The 14054-nt window shown below is 39.4% G+C and overlaps 1 protein-coding gene across 1 annotated transcript in view; it reads left to right on the forward strand.

The window, feature by feature from the left end:
* SYNPR (synaptoporin) overlaps positions 1–14054 on the forward strand; it is a 175660-nt gene that overhangs the window by 138940 nt on the left and 22666 nt on the right. The window contains exon 3 of the mRNA XM_070735730.1: positions 2360–2484. Within this exon, the coding sequence (XP_070591831.1) occupies positions 2360–2484 (125 nt within the window). The remainder of the gene's footprint in view (positions 1–2359; positions 2485–14054) is intronic.

Below are 14054 nucleotides of genomic sequence, written 5' to 3' on the forward strand. Positions count from 1 at the left end.
AAATATCCCTAGACTCTCTCAATTGTATTTATGTCCAATATGCAGTGCGGGTTCCAGACAGATGAACTGTTTTGGGGAATTGGTCTAGCAAATGTTTTGTATGCTCTAGTTAGTAGTACAGTATTACCAGATAAGAAGCTAGGTAAGATTAGGTTAACAACTCTTAATGCCTTGTTAGCAATGTTGTTATAGTGAGCTCTGGCACTTACTGTAGATTATTAGAGATGAGTACTCCAAGGTCCTCGACAGAGGGAGGGTCATCTACAAGATTATATCCACCCAGCTTGTATTTTGTATTCTGGAGTTGTTGTTGTTGTTTTGGCCAATGTGTAAGACAGAGCATTTGTTGGTTGAGATTTGGAGTTGCCAATTGTTTGACCATTCTGACACATAGTCAAGGTCTTTTTGAAGGGTAGCCTCATTGTTGAGTAGGTTTTACATCGTAAGTGAAGAGAATGCAATTGCTTATAATATAATCGTAAATGTTATTTATGTAATGTATAAAGATTGATTGATTGATTGATTGATTTGATTTGATTTGTATGCCGCCCCTCTCCGTAGACTTGTGAGTTCTAAAACGCTACCACTGTTAACAGGTGCACATTTTGATAGGGTGCACCCTATTTTGACTACTTGTTGCCTACTTTGACTATTTTGACTTTGACATGTTAGATTTAATTCCCATATTTGATAACCATTTGGCTATAACTCTAGTTAAGATGATTAGGAAATCAAAAATTAATATGTAACATATCTAGAAGGGCCAAGTTGAGGAAGCCTCAGTAACTTCCATTTCATAAATGAAAAATTGAGTTTCTGATTGAATCTGTAATGCAAGGGAATGTTTTCAGAAAGAAAAGTACATTAGGATTCCTTGTAAAACAAAACAACATAACGATATGTTAATAAATAAATGTAATTATGATTCTATTTCTGCTGATTAATGGTTGCATTTCACTTTTAGACACAAATAAAACTTCCAAACAGCTGCATATAGAATGTGAAATAAATTTGAAAAATTGCTTTTAAAAAGATGATTGATAAGGTTCATATGCTATGCAGAAAAAAATATATGGTAAAATACAATCATCAACAGAATTTGTTTTAAAAAGTGGTTTGTATGAACAGGCAATTGTACTTGATTTGAAATAACATCCTGCATTCCTTTTTTTTTTAAAGTAATGATACTAATACTGCATAACAAAATTACATTTCTTAATTTCCTATGATACTAAATGACTCACTGTGAAGTAGTTGTCTCCTATCTCCTCATTAAAAATAAACATTAATGGTGTCTGATTTCCCAAATATGACGTGATTTTTTTTAAAAAAGTAGATGCAATATTACAGGAGTTAGCATGCTTAAGAAGAGAATTTAATTAGATTTAGCCCATGAAGACAGTACAATAAACAAAGATTGAAACCATCAAAAAAAATCAGACAAAATCAACTAAATTTCCTTTTTTTATTTTGTTAATTAGCATGAACCTTTAATAAATATCATATAACTAAAGAAAAACAGAAGTAAGTTCTTTATGCCAATAAATCTGCTTTAGCATTTTTATTACCTGCAAGCTCCTGTTCACAATTACTTGTAACCTAAGACAGTAATTGGCATTAATCCACTTTGACGCCTCCAGATGTGATTTGGAAATCTCAAACTGATCTGCAAAACCAAGTCATGGTCTCCTGGTATAAAATTTGCATAAGCCGAAAGCTAGCAAGGAAAGTAAGTCTAAACTACAATAAGTACATTAGCTGTAAGCAACAATAAGGCTTTTTAGCCTGGTGTCTCCTTTGACAAAATATGATTCCAGCTGGAATACATATCTATGCATAAGTAAAGGATAGGCTGCCTCAGGTACAAGGTAGAAAGAAACTAAGCAAAAGGAGAAGTCACTTTATATACAATTCAAGCATAATGGGTTTGAATCTGTCCTTCAATTGGCTAGCTTAATTTAAGTCAACAAATATCTAGAGAACATGTCCAGCAGCAACTATATATAGACTGTGTTCACAGCATTCCATAATATTCTTAGCATGAAACTTGTTAACCAATTGAATATTCAGGAGATGTGTGTTTTGTGGTGGGTGTTGCATTATAATGAGTTTATTAATGTGCAACTTTTGGACAATTTTTGCCTCTGGCCAGTCTGAGCCAGTTCTTATTAGAATTTCCCATTTTTGCTTGTCACTTCAAAGAAATTAGAAATAATAATCAATGTATTTCTGAAAGCAGTTTTCTCTTACTCCTGTTAAGAACCTGTCCACTTCCTCCTCTTGAGAGTTGCCGTTGCTTCTGTTGTCATAACTATGTACAAGTGATAATTCACTTTTCTGAATCATTATCTTTTCGCAGCTTTTCGCAGTCTTTGCATTTGCAACATGTGGTGGCTATTCTGGAGGACTGCGGCTCAGCGTGGACTGCGCAAACAGGACACAGAGCGACCGTAGCATTGACATAGCCTTTACCTATCCCTTCAGGTAAGACATTGTTATTCTTTGACACCAGCATGTCAAAGTTTAAATTGCAGGAGACAACAGAAAAGGCTGTCGTGGACTACTTACATTGTAGGACTTCTGTATCTAGACTGAAAAGGCATGGACAGCCAATAGATGGCAGCAAAGAGATTTTTAAAAGGTAATTTTGGTGCCCTCTGGTGATTAGCTAGATTTTTGCCATACAATATGGTGAGCCTGTGATAGTAACTGTTTCCTTACATTTCAGAAATAATTATGGTTATATTTAGATATATTGTGTTTTGTGATTGGTCATGTCCATCATGGCAGCCATTTGTAAAAACTGCACAATATGTTCCCATAATTCAGTCTGTGCCTAGAAAATTATCTACCACTGGTTTAGCATTACACGGAAAAGCAATTAAATCCACTTTCCTGCTTTGGAAGTTCTCATTCTTAAAAAAAAGATTCAGAGGTTCAGCTTTATAGAGTCTGAAAGAAGCGGAATCCCAGAACATTTTTTTTTCACTCTAATGTGACTACTGATATATATCATAGGTCTAGTTCATAAAATAATCTCAACTGAAATAGAATTGTGCCAAAGCAATAAATACTTTAAACCCACTAGTTATAACACATAACAGTGTTCCCTCTAATTTTTTTGGAGGGTGGGCGGAAAAGCATAGTGTCTGAGCGGCAGTCCCTTCGGGACTGGGCGGCACAGAAATATTAAATAAATAAACAAACAAACAAACAAACAAACAAATAAATAAAAAACCCACCCTGTTTTGCCTCAGAGAATTTCAAAATAAAATACTGTACTGTGTCTATAACAGTGAGTTCATAATAGGGCAACTCTATCAATATCAAAATGCCACTTAAATAGTTGAGCTAGTTTCAAACTAGATTTTGATTTTCTTTCTCTCTTCCTTACTCCCATTCTTTTTCTTTCTCTTTTCCTTCCTCTCTTTTTTCTATCTGTTTCTCTCTCTTCCTCTCTTCCTCTCTCTCTCCTTCCCTCTCACTCTTTCCCTCTCGGCTTCTGGGCAGGTATGAAAAACTCTGAGTTGATGATGATTTTTAAGTGAGCGATTGCTCACTGCTCAGCTTAGAGGGAACTATGACACATAATACCTTTATTGGCACTTTCAACATAAACGGCAGGATGGATAGTTAAAGGATAATCATAACCTTGTTTCCATGTTTCTCTTCCGTGTTTCAAACTATAATGAAATATCTGAAGAAAAGAGATTCAATACCTTGCAATAGAATTACCGGTAATAGCATAGAATTAATTCACAAAATTGCTTGTTTTAAAGTGTACTACCAACTCTCAGTTAAAAAATAATACTTATTACCATAACTTGTCATTTGCTGTTTTGCTTTTAATTTCCACTTGTGTTTTCATTGGATAATAATGATATTCACTAATCATAACTGAGCAGTTAGCAAGCTCATGAATTTTTGGTAAGAATATGAATGGTAGGCTTATGCTCTGCAAATTCGTAGTGGGTCTTTATTACAGATTTTCTTTTCCTGCTGGCTTTGCTATTCTCTGCAGACTTTTATATCTCACTTTTTTGAAATTCATGAAAAAGCCTCAGAAAAATTATGCAAATGTATAATTTGATGCCCTTACCAAAGAAATTCTTTGGGGGGAAGAAAGCTCTTGTGCTATTTTTAAAAAATGCTTTTGGGAGAGATTTTTTTAAAAGCTTGAAAGTTAGCCATATATTTTCTGATTCAGATGGACACAACACAGTTTAGCAAGGAAAGTAGAGAATCTCCACGTGTTGCAAAGCATTTCATCTTTTGAATATGAAGCTTTGCACAGTCTTAATTCTGTGTGTTCCTTTCCTTTCCACACTAAACTAAAGATCGTCCTGAGTTGTTGTTTTTTATGTCCAAACTAGGAAGCCATGATTTTGTCAAGCTAACATGTCCCTTAAACTGGTTTCAGAACATTATAAACTATTTCAGGATTTTGTGTTTGTGTGGGTAAACATGTTTCAGGATTGTGTGTGTATTTTGCTACTATTTATTTTATTTATTTATTTGTCAAACATGTATAGGATAGTAGAAGTTTGTATAAACATAACATAAGTAAGCAGTAATGATAAAAGAGGACAAAAGGACAGTAGGAGTGAAGCAGAGGAGTGAAGGACTCTTCTTGTGAAATATTTCTGGACTCCCTCGATTGTATTCATGTCTGATATGCAATGTGGGTTCCAGACAGGTGAGCTGACATGTGAAGGCCTTTTGTGTTGTAGATAAATTGGCCCAGTCTTTCTTGGGCTATTAACAAAGGTGGGGCTTGCTTTCCAAGAGCACGTTTCTCCTTTTCTCATCCATTGAAGGGTAATATTCTGCCTTTTTAATATTTCTTAGAACAGTGATGGCGAACCTTTTTTTCTTCAGGTGGCAAAAGAGCATGGCCACATGCTATTGTGCATTCGTTAGTGCTTACTCAATGCCCAGGGAGGGCGTTTAGAGGCCCTCTGGAGGCTGGAAATGGCCTGTTTCCCAACTTCTGGTGGGCCCAGTAGGCTCGTGTTTCACCCTTCCCAGGCTCCAAAGGCTTCCCTGGAGCTAGGGAAGGGTAAAAATGCCTTCTCCCATCCCCTGGAGGCTCTCTGGAAGCCAAAAATGCCCTCCCAGAGCCTCGGTGTGAACCAAAAATCAGCTGACTGGCACACCCATTATTATTATTATTATTATTATTATTATTATTATTATTACTATTTATTAGACTTGTATACTGCCCCTCTCTGGAGCATGTTGGAGCTGAGCTAGAGCAACGGCTCGCGTGCCAGCAGATATGGCTCTCGGTGCCACCTGTGGCACCCATGCCATAGGTTCGCCATCACTGTCCTAGAATATTTCATTTTTCTAGGAAAAGGGTGGATGATAGCTGCCTACATCCCAATGTCCATACAAACTGGGATAAAGCTTGCAGCCCAATGAGATGCATCCTGCAGACAACTCTGTTGAAGCAGAGCAGATACCTAGAGGTGAAGGGAGAGTTCTGCAAACACCAACCCAAACCTATTAAACTTCTAGCAACAAGGCACAAAGAGTCACCTCTGTTAACAAAGAATAGCCCTTCCTCTCTTCTGACAGAAGAAAGGAAATGTTCTCATCTGGATACAGATTCACATTATAAATTGCGGTCATAAACTTTGGATTGTTGTGTTTGGTTGGTTGGTTGCTTCATTGACATTTGGCAGGAAAGGGCAGCCCTCATAAAATATTAAGATTTTTATGGCTCAGTATTAAATTGCCTATCGTTTTGCTACCTAACAAAGATGCTCAAATCCTTTCTCATATTAGGTGATATTGAATAGGAAAAAAGGGCAGTGGAGCAGTTGACACTGCCAAAGGAAGGGTAATGTAGATTCAGAAGGGTCCTTCTTACAGATTCTGCATGCAGGAGGCCACATTTATCTCCTCCATTCATTTTCAACCTCAGCTTGACAATTTCAAATAAGGCAGAGCAGCTTAAGGCAAACGTATATACAGAAGCACTCAAATTAATTTTTTAAAAATGGCATTGTTGAGCCCATGAAGTGACATGGCATTGTGGAAGAGAATCATGAAAGCATTGACCTATTCCTTGCTGGCCATCCTGGTGGGACTTTTTAATATAATTAGTCAGCAATGCTTTAGATCTCAAGTCTACATGCATTATTGAGCACAGATGCACAGTTACATTGAGCTAAACAGAACTAAACAGAAAATTGAGGACTATAGGAGAAGGTATAAGTACAGTGATCCCTCGATTTTCGCGGCTTCAAACTTCGTGAAATGCTATACCACGGTTTTTCAAAAAATATTAATTAAAAAATACTCCACGTTTTTTTTTCTATATCACGTTTTTCTCCACCCGATGACATCATACGTCATCACCAAGAATCACTTCTCTGTCTCTTTCTCTTTCTTTCCTGTCATTCTCTGCTTCAATCATTTTCTCATTTCTCTTTTTTCTCCCCTTTTTTCTATCATTTCTCTCTCTCTTCCTTCCACTCTTCTCTCTCTCTCTTTCTTCCTCTCTCTCACTCTCTTCCTTCCTTTCTCATCTTTCTTTCTTTCTCTCTCTCTTTCTCTATCTTGCTTTCTTCCTCTCTCACACTCTCTTCCTCCCTCTCTCATCTCTTTCTTTCTTTCTTTCCTTCTCTCTCTTTCTCTATCTCTCCCCCTCTTGCTCTCTCTCTTTTTCTCACTTTCCCTCTCTTGTTTTCTTTCTCTCACTCTTTCTCTCTCTCTTGCTATCTCTTGCTCTCCCCCCTCTTTCTTTCTCACGCGCCGGCCCGTGCACCCACCAGCCTCCGGAGAATGCCTGTCCCACCTCTCTTGCAGCAGAGGAGAAAGAGAGGTGGAGCGGGCAGCGAGCGGGTGGGAGAGCGGCGGGCGGGCGAATGGGCGAACGGCGAGCGAGCGAACGGGCGAACGGCGGGGTGAACGGGCGAGCGGCGAGCGAACGGCCGGGCGAACGGCGGGCGAACGGTGGGCGGGTGGGCGAGCGGGCGAGCAGCGAGCAGGCGGGTGGGCGAGCGGCGAGTGAGCGGGCGGGCGAACGACGGGCGGGTGGGCGGGCAAACGGGCGAGCGGCGAGCGAGCGGACGGGTGAACGGCGGGTGGCTGGGCGAACGGCAGGCGAACGGCAGGCGGGTGGGCGAACGAGCGAGCGGCAAGCAAGCGGCAGGCGGGTGGGCGAACGGGCGAGCGGCGAGCAAGCGTCCAGGCAAACGGCGGGTGGGCGGGCGAACGGCGGGCGAATGGCGGGCGGGTGGGCGAACGGGCGAGCGGCGGGCAGGCGGGTGTCTACGGGGAAGCGCTGCTGCAGGAGGACCCATGTCCGAAGAAAGCCGATGAGAGGGATAGTTTTTGGCTGTCTATAGCCAAAAATGGTGTTTTTACTTCCGCACCGCTACTTCACAGAAAATCGACTTTCGCGGGAGGTCTTGGAACGTAACCCCTGCGAAAATCAAGGGATCACTGTAATAACAAATAGGAAACCGATTCCTATCTACAGTTCTTAAATAGAACAACACATTAATGGGATCCAGTGAATCTTCTCTGGCCTTATTACTGACAATCTATGGAATATTTTTATTAGGAAGCATATAGATGTCCCACTTAAATCCCTCATATTCCTCCAGGGCTTTTGTAAAAAGAAAGAAATACTTTGAAAAGCTTTTCACAGAATTAAAGGATTATCTTCTCTGTTGCTCTTAAACACAGTTCCTAAATTGGAAATGGAGGAAGAGGGAGACACTTTTTATTATTTCTTTCTCTGGTATGACTGGCTCATTAGGGAACTGGAGCTACTATTTAATTCTTTACTAGTATGATTTTTTAAAAATCAAGTAATATACTGTAGAACACTATTAATTGTACTGTTTATGGATAGATAGGGAATGTATAAGATTATTTTCTAACATTTCCTTGATATACAACTTAAGCAATTAATTGATTGACTCGTGGGATCTAACAATATCAAGCATTGCTTGGCCCAACTCCATTTTTTATTGTTTGAAAAATGAAGGGACAGCAACATCAATAATTTAGCAAATAGATTGATATCTGAGGTTTTGACATTGATAAAACAGTGCATCTCTCTCTTTCATCTGAACCCATGATACTCTGAACCTAGATAAATGTGAGGTTATTCTCTCTGACTTCCAGGCATTCATCTGGATAGCTGACTCCAGGACTGAAGACAAATAAAACTCTCTTCATGAACTAATGCCCCCTGATGTTTTACTCAGAGTAAATGGGAGCAGGACAAATATGCAAATTTCTCTACCCATTTCCAAGTCTTTAGAAGAAGACTTGGAAATGGCCTTGAAGAAGGCTAATTTGACAATGATAAATCAATAAAGATATTATCCAGAACAAAGCATTCAATTGCATTGTTTTGAAATGTAGAAGGAGATAACTAGACCTAAAGAATTATTTCATACCTACAAGGTTAAAGAATACAAAGCTCTCCAAATTTAATTGGATGAACTTCCATCAACGAATATTGGTAACCAGCACATATAACTGAAATAAAGGTTTAGGTAAAGTCTTAGTGTTGAGTTAGACATATAGAATTCATGAGTCAAACTCAACACTAAGACTTTCGTTCTCAGGTGCTTGGAGAATAGCTTGAATAGCCCCTAAGATATTGGAACACCGCTGTCAGGTCATCCCTAGTCCTTCTTTACAGATAGACATATATCTGCCGACGATGTTAAACTTTTCAACCACTGATAACACACTCACCCTCCAGAAAGACCTGGACTTTGTCTCAGACTGGTCTAACACCTGGCAACTTCAAATATCAACCAACAAATGCTCTACCCTCCACATTAGCAAAAAGAATCCTAACCGCACATACGAACTGAATAAACAACCTCTCACTGCTAACCCACATTCTGTAAAAGACTTTGGAATACTAATATCGAATGATCTAAGTGCTAAAGCCCAATGCAACAATATCGCCAAAAAAGCCTCTAGAGTTGTTAACCTGATCCTAAGCAGCTTCTGCTCAGGCAACCCCACTCTACTCACAAGAGCCTACAAAACTTTTGCCAGACCCATCTTAGACTACTGCTCATCTGTCTGGAACCCATACCACATCTCAGACATCAACACCCTTGAAAATGTCCAAAGATATTTCACCCTTCACTCTTCCACTCGAAACAGAATATCCTACGGAAATAGACTTACAATCCTAGGCCTAGAAAGCCTAGAACTACGGCGTCTAAAACATGATTTGAGTATTGCCCACAAGATCATATGCTGCAATGTCCTACCAGTCAATGACTACTTCAGCTTCAAACGCAACAACACAAGAGCACGCAACAAATTCAAACTCAATATGAACCACGCCAAACTTGACTGTAAAAAATATGATTTCAACAATCGAGTTATCGAAGCATGGAACTCATTACCGGACTCAATTGTGTCAACCCCTAACCCCCAACATTTCTCCCTTAGACTCTCCACGATTGACCTCTCCAGATTCCTAAGAGGCCAGTAAGGGGCGTACATAAGTGCACTGGTGTGCCTTTCGTTCCCTGTCCAATTGTCTTTCCTTTCTCTCACTTATCATATATATTCTCTTTCTTTCATATATCCTCTCCTCTAAGCCCACTTTCATCCTTTTTATATTATCACATGTCTATTTTCTTCCTATATACTTGTGTATTGGACAAATGAATAAATAAATAAAATAAATAAATATAGACTTCATGAGTCAATCTGAAAAGAAGGACTAGGGATGACCTGACAGCAGTGTCCCAATATCTTAGGGGCTATTCAAACTATTCTCCAAGCACCTGAGGGCAGGACAAGAAACAATGGGTAGAAGCTGAACAAGGAGAAAAGCAACTAAGAATCAAGGAGAAATTTCCTGACAGTTAAAACAATTAATCAGTGGGGCAGCTTGCCTCCAGAAGTTGTGAATAATCCAACACTGGAATTTTTAAAGAACATATTAGATAACCATTTGTCTGAAGTGGTGTAGGGTGGGGTTTTTTTGCCTAAGCAGGGGGTGGGACTAGAAGACCTCCAAGGTCCCTTCCAACTCTGTTAGTCCGTTTCTGTTCACAGATTGTATTTTTTTCCCCCCTGGCAACTACATAGAAGTGAATTTCCATTGCCTTTCAGAATGTACTTTTATCTCTAAATTTCACATACAATCCTGGTAATTCCTATAATTCTGTTTAGTTTTTTCAAACTCAGCCGAAGTGAGTTAGTGTCTGCATGAGCAATGGATATATCATTTTTCCATATGGTGGAATGATTTGGTAAATATATTTTCTCCCTTGTTGCCACTTGAAAGAATGAGAGTTTGGGATCTTGAAAATGTTCCTGGGAAATCCCTTTCCCTCTTCCACAGTGGTTGGTCATATCAAGATATTTCAGAGCATACCTGTGCCGTTTTATTCAAATGAAATATTAGTTTTGCATTATTACAGTATTTGTCATAATAGAAGCTATGGTGGCACAGTGGTTAGAATGCAGTAGTGCAGGCTGACTCTCTCCACTGTCAGGAGTTCGATCCTAACCAGCTCAAGATCAACTCAGCCTTCCATCCTTCTGAGGTCTGTAAAAGGAGGGCCCAGATTGTTGGGTGCAATATGCTGACTCTGTAAACCACTTAGAGAGGGCTGTAAAGCACTGTGAAGCGGTATATAAGTCTAAGTCCTATTGTGGGTAATGAAATATCTGCAGGGAAAAAACAAGCTCAGAGAGCGCCAAGGAATCCTCACTAGATGAACTGCTGCATCTGGACCAGTTGAACCTTCCACATGGTCTTGTTTATTTATTTAAAGCTCTGTGAAGTGATACCTAAGACTATGTGCTATTGCTATGATAGCTGAACAAGTGTTTGTTTCTTCTAACTAGTCTTTGGCCACCTGATTGGGTATAGCCTGTTTCTCCCTGTAGTCTGTGAAAAAGCTTACTGCTGAGAACTCACCTCTTTTTTAACTGAACTCAAGTAGGATAACTTTATAGGGAAAATGGACTTTCTCATTCTGCACATGGAATAAAGTGCAAACGTACCAGAGAAATCAAATGATATATTGATACCATCTACACACACACACACCAAATATCCATCTATTGCTGGTCTACCCACCAGGGACTTGTCATTTTTAACTCAAGAAGATGAAAGGGTCAACTGTTAGCACAATACAGTGTTCCTTTAACTTTTGCAGGGGAAACGTTCCAAGACTGCCCACGAAAGTCAAATTTCCGCAAAGTAGAGATGCTCCCTTTCTTTCTTTCTTTCCTTCCTTCCTCCCCCTCCCTCCTCCATTCCTGGTTTTACTTACCCACAGAACCCACAGGGGCAACGGGGCAGCAAGCAGGGGGCTTTGCTGCGCTCGCTGTGGTGGCGGCAGGCGGCAGTAAGGCTCGGCTTCAATTGGAGCGTACCAACACTCTGAGAATTAAAGGGGTGGGATCGGAAGGCTGGGGCAGAAATGGAGCTTTTATTTTAAAAAGCACGATGGCTGAGGTGGAGGGGGGGAGCTAAAACACACAGTATTGTACATCAGGCAGCCCCAGAAAACCCTTGGTGTGCAAAAAAACCCCCAGGGAGTATATTTTAATAATATTTTTTGAAAAACCGTGGTATAGACTTTTCGCGAAGTTTGGACCTGTGAAAATCGAGGGAACACTGTATCTACAAGTAAAATTAGAAACAGGGGAATACCTGAGCTTACACAAACCCCAACCTTGATTATTCAGACTAACTTTAGTCAATTCATGTTTTCCTGCTATAAAATGAAAGTTTTTAATTGGGTATTTTTGATAGTGCTCAAGCAGGAAGACTCTGCTAACACAACCTGACTGCCAGGAACAAAAACCTTCTGGGGAAGAAAAAACCCAAGACATATCTGATTCTGTAACATCCAGAAGAAAGAATAATGAGCTATGAATGCTGCCAAATTGCTGGTTCTGTCTTGTCATACTGTGGGAAGAATAGGATGGCATTAAGCCACATGTCACCCTGCAATTTAAAACAGGAAAGTTGCCATTGGATAATACCAGAAGATGCAGTGAAGTGCAATGTAATTCTACGACTATTCGAAGTAAAATGCACTTTGTTCAAGGAGATGCATTTATCTAATAATTGTTTTTAAAATTGACGCCTAAGAGATATAGCACACTAAATACATTATTGTTCAATTCTACTAAGAGCTAGAGGGGGAAATGCAAGAGAACTATCAATAACAACCTTTGGTGCAGCTCCCTGGCGGAGCTATGGGAAAAGGAGAGGATGAGTTGGGATTCATTGATTTCCAGATGGTCCGGCAACATTTCCAGATCAAACATATTGTGACCAAATAGCTTTCCCCAGATGTATGCCTTCCCCCTTATAATTTTCAGCTAATGTGGCATTTGCCATGCTGGCTGGGGATTATGGAAATTGTACAATTACCTCTGGAAAGAAGAGTTCAAGGTTGAAGAGGAAAATAGTAGCTGCTTGCATTTTTTTCTACTCTCTTTTTAAATATTTTATTAATCTTCACCATTTAAAAAGAATACACAATAGTAAGTACAGAAGAAAATCAAAGAATTAGTACATGTTTTTTTCCATTAACAAAAGAATTTCATATATACAGTGTTCCCTCAATTTTCGCAGGGGATGCGTTCTGAGACTGCCTGCGAAAGTCGAATTTCTGCGAAGTTGCGGAAGTAAATACACTATTTTTGGCTATGAACAGTACCACAAGCCTTCCCTCAACACTTTAAACCCCTAAATTGCAATTTTCCATTCACTTAGCAACCAATTAGATCATTACTCAGCATGTTTATTTATTTAAATATTTATTAAAGGTGGGCAAAAGTTTGGCGATGACATATGACGTCATCGGGTGGGAAAAACCATGATATAGGGGGGGGAAACCGCAAAGTATTTTTAATTAATATTTTTGAAAAACCGTGGTATAGACTTTCCGTGAAGTTTGAACCCACAAAAATCGAGGGAACACTGTACTTCAATGATTTATCATGCAGGCTATATTGCACCCACCTGCCCCCAAATTGTAAAGTCTAGATTTTATTTATTACATACTTCAAAATATTTAAGAAAGCAAAAATAATAAACAAATTAACATTATTAAAACAACTGTAAAGCAAAACTAAAAAGCTGCTTGCATTTATCATCTTGAATTATTTCATTGTAAAACTCATTACCTCATAGACCTCATTGAAGACACATTTTGCTATAAATTATGAATACTGGGATTAAGCATGGTTCAGTGCTAGGTTTGAGCTAATTAGTAAGGAGTTTAGTTTAATTTAGTTTAGTTTAGTTTAGTTTAGTTTAGTTTTGTTTTGTTTAATTGGATTTGTAAGCCGCACCTCTCCGAGGACTCAGGGTGGCTCACAGCATATATAAAAGACATAATAATGCAATTGATCCAATTAATATAATTAAAAATCTTTTAAAATTCTAACTTTAAAACATTCATTAACATTCACTCAATAAATCACACTAAAAACACTCGTTGGTCAGGGGGAAAGATCTAATGACCCCAGGCCTGGCGACAAAGATGAGTTTTTAAACTCTTTTGGAAGGCAAGGAGGGTGGGGCAGTGTGAATCTCTGGGGGGAGCTGATTCCAGAGGGCCGCCCCCCCCCCCACAGAGAAGGCTCTTTCCCTGGGTCCCGCCAGCCGGAATTGTTTGGTTGACGTGACCCTGAGGAGACCAACTCTGTGGGACCTCACTGGATGCTGGGATTCATGCGGCAGAAGTCGGTCTCAGAGATAATCTGGTCCTATGCCATGTAGGGCTTTATAACCAACACTTTGAATTGTGTCCAGAAACCGATCAGCAGCCAATGCAGGAGGAAGATTAGCAATCCATAAACACCAATTGGAAACATAGAAACATAGAAGACTGACGGCAGAAAAAGACCTCATGGTCCATCTAGTCTGCCCTTTTACTATTTCCTGTATTTTATCTTACAATGGATATATGTTTATCCCAGGCATGTTTAAATTCGGTTACTGTGGATTTACCAACCACGTCTGCTGGAAGTTTGTTCCAAGGATCTACTACTCTTTCAGTAAAATAATATTTTCTCAT

Source organism: Erythrolamprus reginae, chromosome 2 (assembly GCF_031021105.1).
Source record: "Erythrolamprus reginae isolate rEryReg1 chromosome 2, rEryReg1.hap1, whole genome shotgun sequence".
NCBI classification, from domain to species: Eukaryota; Metazoa; Chordata; class Lepidosauria; order Squamata; family Dipsadidae; genus Erythrolamprus; species Erythrolamprus reginae.